Source organism: Equus asinus, chromosome 1 (genome assembly GCF_041296235.1).
Source record: "Equus asinus isolate D_3611 breed Donkey chromosome 1, EquAss-T2T_v2, whole genome shotgun sequence".
NCBI lineage: Eukaryota > Metazoa > Chordata > Mammalia > Perissodactyla > Equidae > Equus > Equus asinus.
The window spans coordinates 101,365,333-101,386,512 of NC_091790.1; the positions used below are offsets into that span (position 1 = coordinate 101,365,333).

Sequence of the window (21,180 nt, forward strand, 5' to 3'; positions counted from 1 at the left end):
CCCTGGCCCATTTGCCACCTTTCAAGCTAGAATGTAGGGCTCCTCCGCTCTCGATTCTTTAGCAGGAAGCTTTGCCTGTGCTCGCCCTTCCCAAGGATCAGGGTCACCTCGCTGAGCCTCTGACCCAAACCCCCACTGTGTCATGAGCTCCGGGAATCTCTGCTTAGGCTTGGGGCTTCCTTCCCTCTGTATTTTGTGACTTCAGGGAAACTAGGCCCCCAGGTGGCAACCAGGTCCTCCTCTGTGTTCCTTGTACTCCTTTGGCCAGACGTGGCAAGGGAGCCCTCGGGACTGGAACCCTTTCTTGAACAGCAGACTCACTGGTCCCTTTTCTGGAGTCCCAGGACGCTACCCCTGCTGCTCCCTTGGTGTTAAAAATGTTTCCCCTGCATTCTGGTAACCAGCATCTAGACGTGTGAAACCGAGGCTGGAAGCAGTTTATATTTTGCTAATAAATTTAGGAAAACCTTTTCCCTTCTGAAACTCAAAAAGAATCTCTAATCTTCAGGCCCTAGAAACTCATCTCTTCCTGGATCGTAAATAACAACAAATTTTAAGATGTTGGTTCCCCTGGAAATACCAAAACTTGTCTTCTTCCTCCCTCTAGAGTCATGGAACCTACCAGGTGCTTCTCCAGCACTGTAGGGATTTCACCCAGGACACTCCTGGGCCCTGCGTCCAGGCACTGGAAACTCTCTTAGAATTGTTGAATGTCAACCAGTTCCCTTAAAAATGGATTCTATTATTCCTGAAATCTGAAACAGGGAAGGCAGCCCTCTTGGTTCCTTATTAATCAAAGAGTCTTTACCCTGGGTCTATACATCGTGCAAAGATAAGCTTCAGTCACTGAATTCCTGAAAATTAGGTGTGTGCTTTTTTTTTTTTTCCTGGGGAAAGAGTTCATAGCTTTCAAAGATTTTCAAAAGGATGCAGGATCCAAAATAGATTAATAACTGCTTAGTAACCAGGAAAATTATTCTGTACATCCCCGGGACCTAAGATACTATGAAATTACATCATTTGCCCACAGTATTTTAAACTTTTGAAAACAGACCAATCTAAAGACCGGATGTAACAGACTTTGAGCAAGAGGTTGCCCTGGGCAGCCCTGGGTGGGACCACTGTGGAGGACACACAGTCAAGCAGCTAAGGAATTCTGGAACTGCCTGGGCAGTGTCGAAAGACCATCACCTCTCAGGTGTAGGCTGCCCTGGAGCGGAGTCATTTTTCCAGAAAGAGTCAGTTATGACGCTCCCTTCATCCTTGTTTAGGGGTTGATGTTTCAATTCCATGACCTGCTAAAGGGGTTCATCTTCAGACCCTGAAGTCAGTGCCACTGTTGTGATTCAAATTTCCACTATATTCTGTTCTTGCCTAGCTGCCCTGGAGCTCAAAACACAGCATCAGTGTGCCCCACCATTTCTGGGTTCACCACGGCCAGAGGGCCCCCCAAGCATCAGACCTGAAGACATCTTCATGGTCTGAGAGGCCCCAGAACTTGCCAAGTAATGTCCTTGGAGCCAAGCTTAGTGATGCGAGAGCCACTCAGACATGGAAAGGTGGACAGTGCTGCTTGCAGGGGACCTGTGTACTTTGGTGAAAGCACGAACCATGTCAGTGATCTCGGAGTAAATGGGCCTGGGAGTCTTTGAGACTAAGCACAAGAGTGCCTGCCCTCCTGGGAGAGGGGCAGTAGCTTGCCTCAGCCAGCATGCAGGATGCTGGCCGGGGTCTGAACCTTGGCCTTGCTTCCTGCTAATATCATGGGCCTTGAGCACCATCACTCCACTTTGCTAGGCCTTAGTCCCCCTACTAGCACCTGCTCTGTGGTGAGCGCACAAAGGCTGGTTTTGGAGGAGCCGGTCTGGGCATGTAGCAAGGCACCAGAAGCCGTGTCTACACCAGTCTGCATGAGGCTCCTGCAAAGGAAACTCCCTGCTTTCTACATCAATCTCAAACATTTTAACATGCCAAACAGGATTTATCTTGTAATCAATCAGTGGTATTTTAAAATTAATTTGCAGCCATTTCTCTTCTTTAATGGTATATAAAGCAGTGTCTTCTAATCAGTGTTATCTTAGATTTACTGAAACACAGCACCTAGAAGAGCTGGTGTTGAGAAATCTGTACCAATCTAAACCTGATGTGGTAGCTCTCCCCAGCTCCTCAGATGTGAATTAGCCCAGTAAAGAAAAATCCTTTTTCCTTCTGAGTCAGTAATAAAAAAAATGATTTTGGCTGTAAATCTATCCTGAGTTCCTAAGACTTCAACAAAATTACATCAGATGCGGTTTTGCAAGCACCAGTGAGACAGGACTGCAGAAGAGAGCCAAGGTCATCTTGATCCTGGTTCTGGCAACTTCCCACCCCTCACCCCATAGCACCCACACTCTGGACTCCCTGGCTTCACTCATGCCATCTGCCTGGGGCCTCCTGCCACTGGTCCGTGTTCCCGGCTGACTCTGGCAGGCGCTTCTCCCTCAGGACAGCTTCTGATGGCAGCCCACCTCCATTCTGCCACCTGAGGGGGTCAGGGGCCTTTGTGTGCTCCTGTTATGGTCCTTATCTTAACCTAATTTCACTTGTCTGCTTCTCTGCCCTCCCCGTCTGAGCTCCCTACGGAAGGCATGGCATCTCGCCCATTTTTGTGTCCAAATCTAGCACGGTGTCTGAGAGCCAGGGAGTGAGGTCTCAACTGCCGGCACACATGAGGCCCATTCCTAGCCACCTACCCAAAGCTGTGGAGCTCTGACTTTTAGCCCAGGGCCCCCGTGTGGCGCAGGGTGTTTCTAATGGGTTCCTCGGTGCCCCAAACTGAAGTCAGTAATTACAGTTGGGACCTAACCCAGTGAACCTACCCCTTCTTCCTGTGCCTCAACAGAGGAGGGGGCGGGAGAACAGAGCAGGAGCTCAGAGGGAGACATGGGAGTAGACCCCGCTGGCTACCTGTTTGAGAAAGAGGACGAATCAACACTCTTGCTTTAACTCGGTTTCAGTGGACGGTTGACCTAGTTCCCAGACTAGAGCTGACAGCCTCTGGGGTTCTTGTTGGTGAACAGGTTGGTTATTGGGAGAAAATGAACTGCCAGGAGTAATGTAGAAGCCATAGGTTTACAAAATGTAAAGTGTCAGCAGTTCCGAGTTAGGGGAGGTCAGTCTTGTGAGGAGAACCATCATGAGTGGGGTTGTCTCCGCGAGCCCCGCAGCCAACAGGAAGGCAGACGTCTCCAGCTGGGGCGCCCCTCCCGGAGGCTAGATTTTGGTGAGTTCTAGGAAATAAACACCATGTCCCAGGCGGGACTGTGCTCTGCAAGTCCAAGTGGGCCCAGTCTCCCTCCCCTACAGTGTTGCCCCACAGCCCAGCCAGTGCTGCGTCCTGATACAGCTGAGCCCTTGGCCTGCACTGGACCCAGCAGACAGTCTCAGAGAAGTCCAGACCACCCAGCAGGCCCCTGCTCTGCCTTGTGCCCCAAGAGAGGCGGGCCTGGACTAAGGGCGCTCCCCCTAGAGTGAGAGCTGTCATGGTCTTCTAGGACCAGTGGTAGAAAAGGGGAGTAACGATCATCCAACAGCCCTCTCCCCAAAAAGGATCTCTACCAATCAGTTCTGGGAGTTTCCCACAAGCCTTGGAGTTTAGGACACTGCTTCTCAACGCTGGCTGCACATCGGGATCATCTAAGGAGCACTGAAAGAGCACACGTACCACCTCTCCGGTCCTGTACTTGTGGTTTGGGGCCCAGAGGACTCCAATGTGCAACCAGAGTTGAGAACATAAAAGCGACTCTGGTTATCATACAGCAAACATGAAAAACAGAGGTGAAGAAACAGTTGTACCTCCCCATCTCCCCAGGACTCTGGTCCAGACCTCCCAGCAGGGGTGCAGGCGGGCTCTTCGTGTGGGTCACTTGTTTCTAGATGTGGCTGCTCCATATCCAGGAAGTCCGCAGGGCCAGTCCTGAGCGGTCTGCGCCCAGCCACAGAAAGGCAGGCCATTCCCCCATCCTACATGGTTCTGAACGCTCATCCCCACCCACTGATGCAGTGGAACCCCAGAGGCGGAACGAGCACATGCTTTGGAACGGGAAGGCTTGCTGCCTTTTGCTAGTTCTCTCACCTCAGGTGAGTGTCTGAGCCTCCATCTTGTGATCTGCAAACCCTGGACAATACTTCCTTTCCAGGACTCATGGGAGAAGCAAAGTGCCAGAACACTAACAAATGGAAATTTCAGATAAATAAAACATCCCATTAAAGTTTTTCCACTGGCGATTTAAAACAATGTAACAATATATACGACTATATTAAAATGCTGCGTTAAGTTCTTTTAATCATGCAAACACACTCACATGTGCCCCTCATCAAGGAACCAGCTGAAACCCTTTTTACAAGGCATGGTATAAATAAAGACAATAAACAAAACTAGGTAACAGGATATTTGAACCAGGAAAGATCTGCATCAGTTTGGAATGCCTGGGAGACACCTCAGGCATAAGGAAGAGTGGCTTGAATAAAGAAAAACACAAATTTGATTGTGTTATTGCCTATCCCCTCAAGCGCAAAACTTGAACCCCTAGCACAACAGCCCCTGCTCCCCTGGCCAGCACTGCCTCCTGCTGGTCCAACAGAAGTCGGCGACTTACCACCTTTACTGGAAAACCAGCCTCTTCTCCTTTCCTCTGGTAAGGGTGGTGTTCCTGTGAGTTCTCAGGAACCCTTAATAGCTAGCTCATCTCCCTGTGAGAATGGAGATATCAGGGACTCTGCCAGGCATTTCACAATGTAGTTTTCACAACAACCATCACTGTCCCCATTTTACAGATGAGAGAAAGTGAGGCTCAGGAAAATCAAGTCACTTGCCTAAATTGCACAGCCAGGAAGCAGTAATTCAAACACCAGATTCTATGTTCCTCACCACTTTGGAGCAGAATTAGAAAACTTATCAAATTATAAAACTTTATGGAAACTTAAAAAAAAAAGATACTATCAGTTTAAGAGCCCATCAGGAAAAGTTGAAACTTGTTATGTTTGCAAAGTATTGTAATTAGAGAACTTCTCATTCCTGTTCTGTCCCCTTGAGACCATGATTTAAAAATTTAAGGTGCCAGCCCGGTGGTGTAGCGGTTAAGTTCGCACGTTCCGCTTCTCGGCGGCCCGGGGTTCGCAGATTCGGATCCCGGGTGCGGACATGGCACCACTTGGCACGCCATGCTGTGGTAGGCGTCCCATGTCTAAAGTAGAGGAAGATGGGCACGATGTTAGCTCAGGGCCAGGCTTCCTCAGCAAAAAAGAGGACTGGCAGTAGTTAGCTCAGGGCTAATCTTCCTCAAAAAATAAAAAATAAAAAAATAAAAATTTAGAAGTAAAACATTCCCAGTGAAATGGGCATGAAAGATGCTGTCCCTTTATTACAGGCTGAGGACCCGGCTTCGAGTGGTCAGAGGAAGCTTGATCATGGACAACGGACTGGACTGAAGCTAAGAGACTTAGGTTTGGGCCCTCTCTGCCCCTCCCCAGTGTGATCTTGGGCAACTCAGCGTCCACCTGTGCCTGCATTTCCCTCCCCTCCTCATGGATGATAATCGGGTTCTCCCTCCCATTAAACCACAGCCATATATAAGCAGCATTGGGATGAATGACGTAGGTCCAAAACGGCCAAATGTTGGCAATTTCACATGATTCGAACTAACAGAACTAGTAACAGCTATTTATCCTAACGGCTTTTTGAGGTAGAAAAACCCACTTTATAGAAAATGGAACTGAGGCTCAATTGTACACAGATTGTTACATCTGGGCCCGACTCCAGAGCCCGTGTTTTTTCCATTCCTATGGTGAGTTCTGAAATAAGATAGCCAGTGTTGCTATGGTTCTTTCTGACATTAATAATTACTGGGTACCAATTACAGTGGCAATGCTCTAGTTTGACTATTACAAGCCCTGTGATATCCCCACGAATTTCCTTACCATCCAGCCCTTTCTCCCTGACTTAAAATTTCCTTCTTCAAGGCCAGTATGGTCACATGTGAAACCCTACCCTCCGCATAACTCATCCTTGAGGAACTGGGTGAAGTTTTAACCAAAACATGTTTCTTCTTTGTGGATAAAAGCCAGAGGGGGTTGGTTGGTTGGTTTTTTAAGAATATTATTTGGAGACAACTCAGCAGCCTAATTTCTAGAACCTGGGGGAACACTCCGAGCCCGAGAGTCCCAGGCTGGGCGGCGGCGGGTGGGCGCCGTTGTTCCCTCCGGCCCGTCCCCTCTTCAGGACACCCAGCGCGAGCTCTCTGAGGGGGAAACCTCACGTTCCGCATCATCAAATTTCCGGATCTGGAATACGATGCAAACAACGCCCGCTGCAGGACGTGGAGGGGCAAAAATAAGGGCTACAGGTTGGCGGGGGTGCGGGAAGGTCCCGCTCCCAGCACCACTCGGCCCCGCGCAGCCCACCTCGCAACCGGGGGGCGCGCCGCGAGACCCCCGCCAGCCCTCACTTGGGTCGCCGCCCGCGTTCGCGCGGCCCCGCCCCGGCCATGCGGCCCGCACCCCCGCGCCGGCTCCGATTTGGTCTCGTCCGCAGCGCGACCTCCGACGATTGACCTTTACCCTGGGGGCGCCCCGCCCCGCCCCGTCCCCCGCGCGGCGCCGTGGTACGCTCCGCGCGCTCCGCTCGGCCCAAGATGGCGGCGCCCTTGTGCAGCCGGGTGCTGGGGCCGCGGGTAAGTGGGCGACGCGGGCGTGGCCCGGCGGAACGGGGTGGGGGCCCCAGTTTCCATCTCACGCCCCCGACCCCCACAGGTGCTGCCCTGGAGCCGGGAGCTGCCGTGCGCCTGGCGCGCCCTGCACACTTCCGCGGTCTGCGCCAAGGTGAGCGCGGCCGGGGCCGGGTCCAGGGCTGGAATCGGGTGGGCGCTGTGCAGGGGCGGAGGTCTGGGTTGTGGGTTTCGGGGGCTCGGGGCCTCGGGGCGGGGCCGGGGCGGGGACCCGAGGGGCGAGGGGGCGGGGTCAGGGGCGGTGGGCGCACGGAATCGTGATCTCTCTTTGCTCCTAGAACCGGGCGGCCCGAGTCCGAGTAAGCAAGGGGGACAAGCCAGTGACCTATGAGGAGGCACACGCGCCTCACCACATCGCCCACCGCAAGGGCTGGCTGTCGCTGCACACAGGTGAGGGGACGATGGCTGTCTGGGTGGCAGGAGAGGACGACAGCATGCTAGGAAGCCCGCGGTACGACCCCAGGCCCCACCGAAGCTGAAGTTCTCACTCGTGACTGTCACACAAACACGAAATGAACGCGTGTCAGAGGTTTTGTTCAACTCAGGAATTAATGGGAGAGTCAGAAATCACTTAAACACGTTCAAACAAGTAAAATAGCAGAGACGTGTAGATCAGGAATGTCGAAATGTATTTGAATGGAATGCAAAACTGGCTTTTTCCACGGGGAGCAAGGATTCAAACCTCCACCGAAATTATTTGCATTCCTCAAAACAAGAATTATTTTGCGCTGCTATCAGTCATCTTTAATCTACTGAGGTGTAAAATAGCTCAGAGGCAGTGAGAGGCGTGAAACCCCCTAGAATCCGATGGTCCGGAAGAGTGTGCTCTAAACATTGACGTTTTCCCTCGAAGCACACGTTTTTCTCTACGAGTATGTACAGTGGACCCCCATTATTCGCGGATTCTGTATTTGTGAGTTCGTTCTATCTCAGACATGGGCAGAGCAGCAACTCCACGTGCAGCTTCCCAGCTGAGGTTGAACAAGGCTCTCTGCCTTCTTTCAGCTTCCATACTGTAAACAAGGTCCTTTTCGAGATCTGTTAGTGCCACATTTTCGCGGTGTTGTGGTTTTGTTGGTGATTCCAGTGCCTTAAAACAGCCTGTAATGCTGAAGTGCTGTCTAGTAGATTCTGAGCAGGAGAAGGCTGTGATGTGCCTTTCAGAGAAAACGTGTGTTGGATAAGCTTCCTTCAGGCATGAATTACAGCGCTGTTGGCTGCGAGTTCAGTGTTAGTCAGCCATGTGTAACAACCAAGGTGTCTTTAAACACACACACATAGGAAACGACGTTATGTATTTATCTGTTTTCAAAAATATTATAACCAAAGGCTTGCAGAAACCTAACCGTGTGTTTCCTCTAGGAGGAATTCATTGCTCATGGTGACTTTATAGAACATCACTACTGAGAATTAATGAGAATCAGCTGTATTTTATTCAGTGTGTGAGTTCTCAGCTTGAATGTTTGAGATGCTTAAATCTAGAGAACTTAAAATACAGATTCTTGTCCCCCACCCTTTTCAGGTTGTGGGTCTGCGGTGAGGGTGGAGACTTTTTTTTAAGACAGTACCTTATTTACCTCAGTATCTTTTTTTTTCTTTTTTGAGGAAGATTAGCCCTGAGCTAACATCTGCTGCCAATCCTCCTCTTTTTTTTTTATTAAACTTTTTTTTTTCCTCCCCAAAGCCCCCCAGTACATAGGTCTATATTCTTCGTTGTGGGTCCTTCTAGTTGTGGCATGTGGGACGCTGCCTCAGCGTGGTTTGATGAGCGGGGCCATGTCCACGCCCAGGATTTGAACCAACGAAACACTGGGCCACCTGCAGCGGAGCGTGCGAACTTAACCACTCGCCCACGGGGCCAGCCCTGCCAATCCTCCTCTTTTTGCTGAGGACGACTGGCCCTGAGCCAGCATCATGCCCATCTTCCTCTACTCTATATATGGGACACCTACCACAGCATGGCTTGCCAAGCGGTGCCATGTCCACACCCGGCATCCAAACCAGCGAACCCCGGACCGCTGAAGCGGAATGTGCGCACTTGACTGCTGTGCCACCGGGCCGGTCCCTGGAGACTCTTAACAGATAGTTAAGAGGTGCAGGGATTCCAGGGTCCACACTGAGAATCCACTGGTTGAGGCCATGGCCCTCGCTGGTGAGAGAGCTCATGTCCCTAATCTCAGAAGTGGCTGGTGGCCTCATCTCTCTGGCCCGTGGCTGACCAGTGCTTCAATAAGGCAGTCAGTTGAGAAAGAGTGGGAAAGGGACCAGACATGGAGGGATCATCTGAGTTTTGAGCCCTGGCTAGGGCCTCAGTCTTCCCTTTTGTAAAACAGGGATAGTGATAACACCTCCTTCACAGGATTGGGTTGGGAATTTAATGAAATAACGTACTTTGGACTTTAAAGTGTTATTCTTCTTACTCTGCTTACAGAAGAGAAGAGAAGAAGCCGGGGTTGGGGGGTGGAATTGAGTGCCCAGTGCTCTCGGCTGTTGTCTCTGGAGTTCTGGCCAACTCCTGGTGCCCTTCTCTCATCAGGTAACCTGGATGGAGAGGCCCATGCTGCAGAGCGAACGGTGGAAGATGTTTTCCTTCGCAAGTTCATGCTGGGCACCTTCCCGGGCTGCCTGGCCGACCAGATTATCCTGAAGCGCCGGGCTAACCAGGTGGAGATCTGTGCCCTGGTCCTGAGGCAGCTGCCTGCACACAAGTTCTACTTCCTCGTGGGCTACAGTGAAACTCTGCTCTCCCACTTTTACAAGTGTCCTGTGCGTCTGCACCTCCAAACTGTGCCATCAAAGGTTGTGTATAAGTACCTCTGAGACAGTCGCCTTTTTCGCATCAAGCTCTAGCCCTTAAAGGACAGAATCACATGGGGAAAGAGTGAAGGGAAGTGGGGGAAATAGATCCACTCAGAGTGCTGAGGCTTCGTCGTCAAAGCTGCTGTTGAATAAATAGACTCCATGTGTCTTGTCTCTCAGTCTGTCTTTACTCTTTAGGTGAGGGAACTAGGATAGGGTTCTGGGAGGATGTGCCAGGACTCCCGGAAGGCTGCCACTTGTCTGCGGTTTAGGTAATAGCTACAGCTCAGTGAGTATCTTGAGCCAATCACTGTGTCAGGAACTTTATGTAAACCTCTTTGTTTCCTCTCCAAATGGAAAGATCCATCTTTGGTGACTATGAAGTAATAAATGTTAATTTTTAAAAATCAAAATGTGGACATGTATCAAATCGATCATGAAACTTGCTTGTAATTCTACCCCAGAGAGAACTACTACGGACAGTTCGTTGTATTTTATTTCCGGATGTACTTATTTTCTGGCAGTATTTTAATGCATACTTATTATTTATTAAACAAGCTGTAATTGAGTACCTTCTCTGTGCCAGACACTCTTATAAGTGCTTGGGAACCATCAGTGAACAAAACATTCTGTCCTAGATGCCTGCCTTCGTCACATTTGTACCCAGTGGACTGGGGCAGGGAGGGTTAGGCAGCATTGAAGACCCAAGCAGGTGCGAGAGGTAGACATGGGTAAATTGGGGGAAGAGCATTTCAGACAGTGGCGTCTGCAAAAGCTGCATATGGTGCTGGGAAGTGGAGCAGGAATTGTTGACCTTCAGCTTGACCATGACCCTGATACCCTTAACTTGGCTCTGAACCTCGACCTACCACACACACCCTAATCCTGACTCCACTTTGCACCCTGAGCCTTACCTTCACTCTTGACTAATGCTTTCCCTGCTCCTGCCCACAACTTGACCTTCACCCTGAACCTCACTCTTGACCAAGGTTCTCACCTGACCCTCTCCTAACCATGTCTCTGACTGATGCTAAGTTTAACTGGTGGAGCAGACCCTGACCCTGACTATGCCCCTCACATTTACCATAAACCTGGCTCTGAATCGGAGCTTCACTCTGCAAACTTCATCCTGACCCTGACTGACCGCATCCTGATTCTAACACTGACGTTGCGTTCGCTCTGACGATCCTCAGCCAGTCTCTTAACCTGACTTTCACCACAAACCTGAAAGTCTGACCGTAACCCTGACTCACTCATTGCTAAACCAGACTCTGACTCTGACCTTGACCCTGAAACTCAACTGTCACCCAAACCCTGTCCCTCAGATCTGACCCTACTCTTTTCTTTTTTTTCCTAAACTTTTCCTGGCCCAAGGTGTGGTCGTGTGGGTTTTTTGCGGGGAAGATCCGCCATGAGCTAACATCTGTTGCCAGTCTTATTCTTTCTTCCCTCCCCAAGCCCCATGCGTAGTTGTGTATTCTAGTTGTAAGTCCTAGTTCTGTGTGAGCCACCACCGCACACAGCATGGCAACTGACAGACCAGTGGTGTGGGTCCGCGACCAGGAACAGAACCTGGGCCGCTGAAGTGGTGAGAGGGCCAGACTTTAAACACTAGGCCATCAAGGCTGGCTCTGACCCGACTCTTGACCCTGATTCTGACGCTTAAGAACCCTGAAGCCGATTGTCATTCAGGCCCTGAGACCCATCCTGACACCCTACTGACGAGAGCCTCACCCTTACCTTCTGACCTTCACTCTGATGCTGACCCTGACGCTCAATCTGACCCTGGACCGGACTTTTCATCTGAATTTGACCCTCACCCTGTTCCTGATTCTCACCATAACACTGACTCTGACCTGAAGGTGTTTTGACCCTCACCCTTAGTCTGACAGTGACCTTGACTGAACCTTACTCTATCCCAGATACTGAACCTCAGCTGGACTTGATCACGTCCCTGACCTTCGTGACCCTGATCTACTCACATACTGTTCATGAAAATACACTTGACCCTGAACTTTACCCAAATCCTCAGCCTGACACCAGCCCTTATCCTGTCCCTGACCATGACCGTGATGCTCATCTTTGCCTTGATATTGACCATCAGAGACTCACCCAGATCCTTTTTTAATTGAAATATATTTGACATATAATGTGTAAATTTGAGATATACAACACGTTAATTTGCTACATTTATATCTTGTACATGATTACTAGTGTAGTAATAATTAGCACTTCTATCCTGTTACACAATTATCCTTTTATTTTTAATAGTTAGAATAATTAAGTTCTAGTCTCTTAGCAAGTTTGATGATTATAATACAGTATTGTCTATATTCACTTTACTGTGCATTGTATCTCAAGGGCTTGTTTACTACTAGTTTTGAGTTTTGTGAAATGAATAAAGGAAACCTCAACTAAATGGAGTTGGAAGGCCTGTAGGGGGAGCGCTCATGCCCTATCCTACATACATCAATACATCAAAGGGAGAGACATATACGCTGGAGCATCTGCAGCAAGAAGTACCACTACTTTACTGCTGAAGGAAGATTTCTCTCCCCACCCCACAACAGCCAGCCAATGAGAAACACCGCAGCCCAGCCAATGAGAAACACCACAGCTCAGCCAACGAGAAGCTGTTGCCATCCCAAACTGTTACTTTTGTCCAATGAACTTTCCATTAGGAGGCTTAATATTTAATATTTTAGGAGGCTGTTTCTATGTCTATTCTGTTTAATATTTTGGGAGGCTTTCTATTCTGTTCGTTGGTCTGTGTCTAGTTTTGTGCTGGTACCATACTTCATTATTATTGCTATAGCTTCATAGTATAGTCTGAAATCAGGCAATGTGCTTCCTCTGGCATTGTTCTTTTTCCTCAGGATTGCTTTGGCTATTCAGGGTCTTTTGTCTTTCCACACAGATTTTAGTATCGTTTTTTCTATTTCTGTGAAGAATGCCATTGGTATTTTGATGGGGATTGCATTCAATCTACACATGGCTTTGGGTGGTATGGCCATTTTAACACTACTAATTCTTCTGATGCACGAACACAGGATGTCTCTCCATTTGTTTTCTTCAGTTTCTTTCAGCAAAGTCTTGTAATTTTTATTGTACAGATCTTTCACTTCCTTGGTTAGGTTTATTCCTAGGTATTTTATTGTTTTTGATGCTATTGTGAATGAGATAGTTTTCTTTATTTTGTTTTCAGATATTTCATCCTCATTGTATAGAAGTGCAACTGATTTCTGCATGTTGATTTTGTATACTGCAACTTTACGAAAATTGTTGATTACCTCCAACAATTTTTTGGTTGAGTCTAGGATTTTCTGTGTACAGAATCATATCACCTGCAAATAGCAACAGTTTTACTTCTTCCTTCCCAATTTGGATGCCTTTTATTTCTTTGTCTTGCCTAATTGCTCTACTTAGAACTTCTAGTAGTACATTGAATAAGAGTGGTGAGAGTGGACATCCTTGTCTTGTTGTTGATCTTAGAGAAAAAGCTCTCAATTTCTCTCCATTGAGTATAATGTTAACTATGGGTTCGTATTTGGCCTTTGTTATGTTGAGGTATGTCCTTTCTATACCCAATCTGCCAATGGTTTTTATCATGAAAGGATGTTGTATTTTGTCAAATGTTTTCTCTGTATCTATCAAGATGATCGTGTGATTTTTATCTTTCATTTTATTAATGTGATGTATTACATTTATTGACTTGCATATCTTGAACAATCCTTGCATTCTAGGGATAAATTCTACTTGGTCACAGTGTGTAATCCTTTTTATGTGTTTTTGAACCCAGTTTGCTAATATTCTGTTGAGGATTTTTGCATCTACATTCATCAGGGATATTGGTTTATAGTTTTCTTGTGGTGCCTTTATCTGGCTTTGGTATCAGGGTAATGCTGGCCTCATGGAATGAGTTTGGAAGTATTCCCTCCTCCTCAATTTTTCAGAAGAATTTGAGAAGGATTAGTGTTAATTCTTGTTTAAACATTTGGTAGAATTTGCCAGTGAAGCCATCTGGTCCTTGGGTTTTCTGTGTTGGGAGGTTTTTGATTACTGATTCAATCTCTTTACTTGTTGTTGATCTGTTCAGATGTCCTATTTCTTCCTGATTCGGTCTTTGTAAGTTGTGTGTTTCTAAAAATTTATCCATTTCTTCTAGCTTATCTAGTTTGTTGGCTTATAATTGTTCGTAAGTCTCTTATGATCCTAAGCATTACTGCAATAATTGTAATTTGGGACAAGTAAGCTATAGCAAAAGCCATAGGTAAAGTCATCAATCAAAGGAAAGGAACGCTATTTTATAGAGAAAAAAGGAGGAAGCTGAGAGGGGTTGTTCTAAACAAAAGTCCATTAGTGGAACGCAGGAGTTCGGGCCATCAAATGCTGTCTCTGTCAGTCAGCAGGTAGTAGTCTCCTGTTCGAACCTACACTGGGGCTGAGCACCAGGAAACAAGTACCCTAAGGCTCCCCTGAGATGTCCCGGGTTCCCCTTCCCTGCCCTTTCCTCCACACTCCATGCCCTGGGAGCCCTTCTACCTGGAAGATCAGCTTAGCCCCCCATCAACCTGGCTCTGGGAACCCTGAGGCCTTGTGTCTTTGTCCTTTTGACTGGGGTCCTCTCTTTCCTGGAAATGAGCCCCAGACCTGCTGGCTGAGTCCTCCATCCCCACTTGTCTGAGACTCCATCCATATCCCGGGCTGCAGGCCTGCTGCCCTCCAAATGGGGCTCGGTTTTGCTTAATCTGTCGTGTTGCTTACTACAAGCTCTATGGGTCACCAACTCCTGTCCCCTCAAGGCCTTATATTCTCTATTCCCACCCCTTGGACCCCTATTACTCTGCTCCAAATTCTTCTGGGAAGCCCACCTGTTAGCCATGACTTGTCTGTGGACATTCAGCACCGATCTGGACGGTGTTCATCTCTGTCCCCAACACCATAGATACCCAGCTCTTGGGACAACCTCACATCCCTCCAGCCACCCCCATGTCACCAGGAGTCCTGGTCCAGCTCCTTTTTCCACACCTCCCACCTTCCAGGAAGATTTCCAACAGCCTCTGAGAAGAACAGAGACAAGCTGTCCCTTCTCCTTGTCTTTCTTCTCTGATCCTATGCCACGTCCCTGCATCTCACTAGTCTGGGATGAGCTGTCTCCTGCTGCAGGCTCTCATCAACAGCCCCAGAATGGTCACGCTCAGAAAACTGAAAGCAGGTCATGGTTAAAGGGAGTTTACCTAGATCCTGCTGATGTGTTCGGAGAGCTGACGCTGGCCTCCAATGTCTGCTCTAAGGCCGTTTCAGAATGTCTGCCCCTGAGAGAAGGCCCACACTACCCGCAGTTGTCCCCTGAGGTGTGATGGAATGGTACAGCCTCTGTCCACACAGACGGCAGCCAGCTCCAGGCACTCAGGGCATGACACCCAGGCTCAGCAATCAAGTCTCAGGTCTGTCTCTCTCCCTTGGAAAAAAGACCGAGACTAATGAAGAGCTCTGTTCAGCAAACTTTGCCCAACTATGATTCCCACTATCTGTGGTTAGGAGCGGCCTGAGAGTTGCATGTTAAGAAGCACTTAACATGATTACAGGGCAGACCTTTGGGTTTCTGAAGAAGGTGGCAAAGTTTCCACACCAGGACCATTTAACTGTGTGATGCCATTTTTCTCTGGAAAAAAATGTGCTCTCAACCCAACAAGATTCTCATTGCTTCCTTTTTTCCAGGTTTCTGGTGGGTGGGAGAGAAGGAAATTCGTGATCTCCGCCTCTAACCTGGAAGGGTGAACAGGCACACACTAAGCTCTCTCTCACGGCTACTGGGATGAAGAACAGATCAGAACAGGCTTTGGTCACAACAGTGTCTCTCTGGCAAGGGTGGGGTCATCTGGGGCAGCCAGCTGTCTGGGGAGGCAGAGGTGAGGTGGGCAGGCATTCTAGACAAGACGAGCAAAGCTGTGGGAGCAGGAAAGCCCCAGGCGTGTTTGAGGAGGACAGACCATCTGGTGTAGGGGGTGTTAGGGGCTGGATGGGCCGTCCCAGCAGGCCCAGATGCCAGGCTGGGAGGCCTGGACTTGTCTCTTTGTGCAGAGGGCCCAGGACTCACCCAAATTCTTCCTTCTCAAGTATAAATCCTCTGATGGCCCGGGACCTGTTCAAAGTCTGACGATTCAGTCACGCATGAAGTCTGTGCAAGAGCTACAGGACCCGCCAACAGGGTAAGGGAAGTCCTGTCCACCTCACGAGTCCCAGAGCCAATGAAATTCAATCATCATTGAGCACCTGCCGTCAACCCAGCTGTGTTGCCAGGTGTGTCTGCCAGGCTTCTCTCTTTTAACTTAATGTCCACAACTCGGCTTTGTCATTCAGCTTTTAGAAGCTGAGGAAAGTGGGACTCAGAGTGTCGGGATCCCCACACCACCGATTTCTAGCTGTGTGACATCGGCCAATTACTTTGCCTTTCTGTGCTTCCTTTACCTTATAAGAAAACAGGGATCATACCCACAACTCTCAAAATTACTTTAATAATAAAATGAGCTAATACATACAAACATTCAGTCTCGTCATCCTTGCCCTCCTCCTGAGTAGCCCTGGGACCTGGCACTTCTCTTTCTCTTTCTCTTTGGAGGTAATGTACATCTTCCCCGCCTTTCTTTTAGCAAATCATTTTCCTAGATGGCAGTGCCGTGTCAGGAAGGGCCTGGGCTGCCAGAACCAGAAGTTATCCTCAGCCCCTGCCTGCCAGTGAAAGGCGTCCCTGGCAGAGGCCAGCCCTGCCCTGTGTCTGAGGGACACTTGCAGCCTTCGGATGGACGGGGAGAGCTCAGAGCTGCTAAGCAATTCATCTGGGTCTTGTTTCCACATGCTGATTCCAGGGGATGGTGTTCAAAATACCAGGTGGCAACGCTTTAGCTCCATGAGTGGGGACCTGGGGTGAGCTCAGAGCAGTGTCTGTTTTTCACTTAGATTGTAAGCATTTCAGTATTTTAATTGGTAAGTGTGTATCGATGCATGGCTGTAAGTCATCAGTTTGGTGGCATTCCCCTGAGGGACCTCCCTACACCCTCCCCTCTCATGTTTCATCTTTCAAAGCTTCCAGCAGGAAAGGCTCACACACCCCAGGATGTAACCACAGCACAAGACTGGGGAAAAGAGCACAGCCATCCCAGGGCCAGATGCTGTACGGGCTCCGGCCTAGCTGTCAACGTAGGACAAGTCAGTAACAGCACGACTGAGGGTGCAAACTGAAGGATGTCCAAGACCATGGGCTTCAGAACCACAGAGCCCCAGAAGTCACTTTGGCCAACATGGGAGATTCTGGCCAAATACACACCCTTGTCGCGGCGTATCAGAACCCATCCCCGATCCAATTGGTCTAAGCCAGGGAGGAGTGGCCACGATGTACCTGATAGAGAGACTGGAGGCCTCGAGTGAATTTCTGCCTGAAAAAGAATTTTATAAGGGGGGCTGGCCTGGTTAATGGTGGCGTAGTGGTTAAGCTTGCTTGCTCCACTTTGGTGGTCTGGGATTCACAGGTTTGGATCTCGAGCATGGAGCTACACACTACTCATCAAGCCATCCTCTGGCAGCGTCCCATGTACAAAACAGATGAAGATTAGCACAGATGTTAGCTCAGGGCCAATCTTCCTCACCAAAAAAAAAAAAAAAAATGTATAAGGAAGTGCGCAGGGATGCTAGAAATCTTATTTTGTAGGTAGCATGCATATTTACGGAACCAGGCCCAGCTGTAGCCTTAAAGCTGCATCACAAATCTTTCACCTGGATAAGAAACAAGCAGGAAAAGATCTTTGGAAGTTATGAACAAGGATCCCAGGAGGATTCAAGTCTACGTGAAGGGTGAACACGGAGCCCCTAGAGGGGCCTGAAGAGGGAAGTCCTGCCTGCCCTTAGTCCATCTGCACAGGACCAACCCCTGGCCTTGTCCTCTCTACGCATACGGTTTGATCTCTTTATATGTTTTCCCCCACTTAACGCTGATACAATTCCAGAGATTGAACTAGAAAACTACAAGTTCCAAATATTTGGTCCAAAGAAACCTCAGTAAGAGAAGCAGAAGATGTTCCCCCTTCCTTCAAAGTGTAGAAAGGCAGCCACTGTCCTGGGGCAGGAAGAGGTTCTAGCAGGTGCTATTTTTAAAAACATCCAAATTTCAGTGGCTGTTGTCCTGCCTGTGAAAGTACCTTCAACCTCTAAATCCCAGGAGGTGTGAGGGGCCATCTCTGCTCTTCCCCCTGCCTCCTGATACTGAAAAGAACACGTCCTTTGAGGAAGGGGGGCCTGGGCGTCTCCTTCAGCAGCCTGGGAGGATGGCTGGCCCTTCTGCCTTCTCCACATACAATAAGCTGATGACTGCGAGATTTCTTAATTCTGGGAGGAATGCAAGAGTCTGCACCTCATTTAAATTAGCGTAGGAAGTGAAAGAACTGAACCTCAACTCACAGGCTGTTAGAAACAGGACTTACCAGGATAATATTTAAATCTAACATTTACTATTTACAGCAATTAACTATCACACCTCCCCATAGGTAAATAGACTCGGGGAAGAGGCGGCTGAGAGATGGGGCCAGTGTACCAAGTGCCCCAATGGTGTCCCCACTGCTGAAGAAGAGGTCACACTGCCAGCCTGGACACTCACTTCCTCCTGAGCTTGATGACGGCTGGTTCTTCTTGGCCTTGAGTGTTTAGCATGCCAACTAGGACTGGGGCCCCAGCTGGCAGGACAGGATGTAGCTACAGGACAGAGTGGCACCTGTGAGCCTACCAGATGCCATAATTCAGATGTCTGCCCAGTGTCTGCCCATCTGCTAGAGTCTGGGTGCCCCAGCGGTCGCCATGCAATAAGGTCTGGGGGACCTGACCAGGGAGCTGTGGATGCAGGCACTCTGGACTGGCCAGCAGGTAGAGCCCAGCCTGCCCCCACCCAACTCCTGCCTGACCTCACGTCTCATCTCCCTTGCTGAGCCGTTCCACGTCCCAGAACCAGACCCCAAATTGTTCCTCAGGCTCTAGGTTGTACCTATTTGCAGCCACCTGGAGCAGCATGGTCTCCATCACTACTTTGCATTCCTGGGACCAAAGAGAAGGAGAGGATGCAGATGGGGCCTGGGTGAGGGATGCTATAGAGACTTGTGGAAAGTAAAGAGTGGGGCAGGGAACCAGTCCTGGGTCTTCGTACATGTGGGAACCCTCCTTCCCTCCAATTCCATCCAGGGCCTACCCGTTCTCAGAGATGAGTATAAACAGCTCCTGCTCCAGGAGCTTATCCTTGATTCCATCTCCCTACCCCCACCTGCCAACTGGATGGGTCTCCCACTTCTCTGTCATCAAACTCTCTCAATAAATGTAAGATGCAGGGGATGGAGCTAAAGAGTTTCCTGCCCAGGGGCTTCTCTGATTTCCACCCCCACAGGAAGTGCCACAGCTGCTCACCTCATTCTTTCCCTGGAGGTTGATCTCATTCTCCTGGAAGGCAGACAGCTGAAGTCCATCAGTAAGAGCGCTCTAGCCATCACTAGACCGTATGCCCACCTTTTCTCATGTTGCAGTACCGCCAGGACCCAGGAGGCGGCCGGGCACTCAAAGAAAACAGGACCAGGACTAGGCCAGGCTCTTGGCCCCAGAGAAGGGGAGACAGGGGGCTGTGGCTTAGGGACCCTGTAGCACGACCCTGTCTGATGACAGACTGGGAGGCTGAGTCTCAGGCAGGAAAGGACGGCTCAGCCACTTATCTGCTGCCTGATTGGAGGGGCTCGACTTCTCTGTTCCCCTACGGGCAGCCCGAGGGAGAGGCCGAGTCCAGCTTTGCAGTCAGGCAGCTCTGCTGTTCACCAGCCTGGGGAGCCGGGAGGGTGTCTCCTACGCAGCCCTGTTCACTCAACCCTAAGACGGGCCTGAGGCCCCAGCTCCCAGGGGCAGCTGCAAGGCTCTCATGAGAGAAGGTTTGCCAACTTCTGACAGCTCAGGGCTCGGCACAGAGATGCTCTCATCCGAAGCCTCAATCCTGGTCAACCCTGCCCTGCCCCCAGGCCCACCCACCTCCAGATAACCTCCCTTCTCAGTGTCCAGCATCTCCAGGTCAGTGACGAATGCGCTGAGAAAGGGGACTCCACCCTGTGACTTTGGGGTGCGGGTGGGATAAGCCCTACTCTCAGGTGCCCCCATAGATTCTCCCCTGAAAACTCCTCACCCTCCGCCTCCTGGCCCACCCCAGGGTTCCCACGTGGAGCAGCCTGGGACCTTTAGCAGCCTCCCCTCAATTCCCCCTCGCCTCCCCCCACACTCCATGAACACCACACTCCTTCCGATCACTTCTCAGGACTTGCTTTTGGCAAATCACAGGGTATTTCATCCTCGGCCCCTCCCATCCCCAAATCCATCCTGCACCCAGCTTTCCAGGCTCTGCTCCTCGTCACTTCTAAGGGAGGATGTCAGGCACTGTGGCAACAGGAGGCAGGGCCGGAGGAGGAAGGGCCCTCCTCCCTTGATTTGAGGCCTCCCGCTGGGAGGACAAAGCCCCCTCTCCTCTGACCCTGGAGCCCCTCCCCGACGGGCATACGCCCCTTCTTCTGCAGCCTCTTCTGGGCTCTCTGGAGATTCATCACCAGGGTGGCAAATGTGGAGGGCTGCTCCTGCCAGGGTTGAGGACAGGGTCAGTGAGGCCATATTGGCCTAACCTCATTTCTCCCCAGCACCCTGACCTCAAAAAATCTGACCCGAGTCATCTGGTACCAAGCTACTCCGTCCTCCAGCGTGTTCTAATTCGAGAACAAGCCCAGTTCTGACATTCACTTGAGTGTGACCTTGGGCCTACAGCCTGGCCTCCCTGTGCCCAGTTCCTCATCTGGAAAGTGCGAGAACTCCAACTGCCACACAGGTACTCCTGAGGACTCAGTGTCATATGAGTGATATTTGATTGGCATTCAGTCTAGACTGGCAAATAAATTCTCAGACAAAAAAAAATTATTACAAGTGTTTTTAAACACTTCACTGCACACATTTCACAATAAGTATCACTTCCATTCACAGAACACTGATCTGACAGCTCCTTCCTAGTAGTTAATAGAAACATCTCTGTTACAAGTATTAAACACCTCACTAAATACAGTGCAGAATGCGTGTCAACACCATTCACTGAAACAAAACTCGCGGAACAGTTTATAAGGAGCAGTGTTAGAAATATGTTTATTACGAGCATTCTTCAACACATCGCTACGTGCATTACAGAATGGGCATCACTTCCCAGCCGTGAAATAACACTGCTCTGAACGAAGCTTGAAAGCAGCTTCCCTGAAAACGTATTACAAGAGTAATTTAACACTTTACTACACAATTTACAGAAAATGTATCACTTTTATTCCCTGAAGTAACAGTGATCTGAAATCACCTTATAAGTATGTTCACAGAAACCTGTTTATTACAAGTCTTCTTAAAACACTTCAAAACACACATTACAGAATGTTTATAACTTCCAAACAGTGAACTATCACTATTCTGAATGTTGTTTGCATGCAGTGTTGTTAGAAATCTCTTTACTACATACGTTTTTCAACACTTCCCTATAGGCATGACAGAACGGGTATTACTTCCATTCACTGAAAGAACA

At 49.3% G+C, this 21,180-nt stretch overlaps 1 protein-coding gene across 1 annotated transcript; it reads left to right on the forward strand.

Annotated features, from left to right (window-relative positions):
• Positions 1–6,330: 6,330 nt before the first annotated feature.
• MRPS24 (mitochondrial ribosomal protein S24) lies at positions 6,331–9,976 on the forward strand. The gene is made up of 4 exons (XM_014828236.3): positions 6,331–6,710; positions 6,790–6,858; positions 7,043–7,154; positions 9,301–9,976. The coding sequence occupies exons 1-4, from the start codon at positions 6,672–6,674 to the stop codon at positions 9,582–9,584; spliced, it is 504 nt and encodes a 167-aa protein (XP_014683722.1). The 5' UTR covers positions 6,331–6,671; the 3' UTR covers positions 9,585–9,976.
• The last annotated feature ends 11,204 nt before the right edge of the window (positions 9,977–21,180 follow it).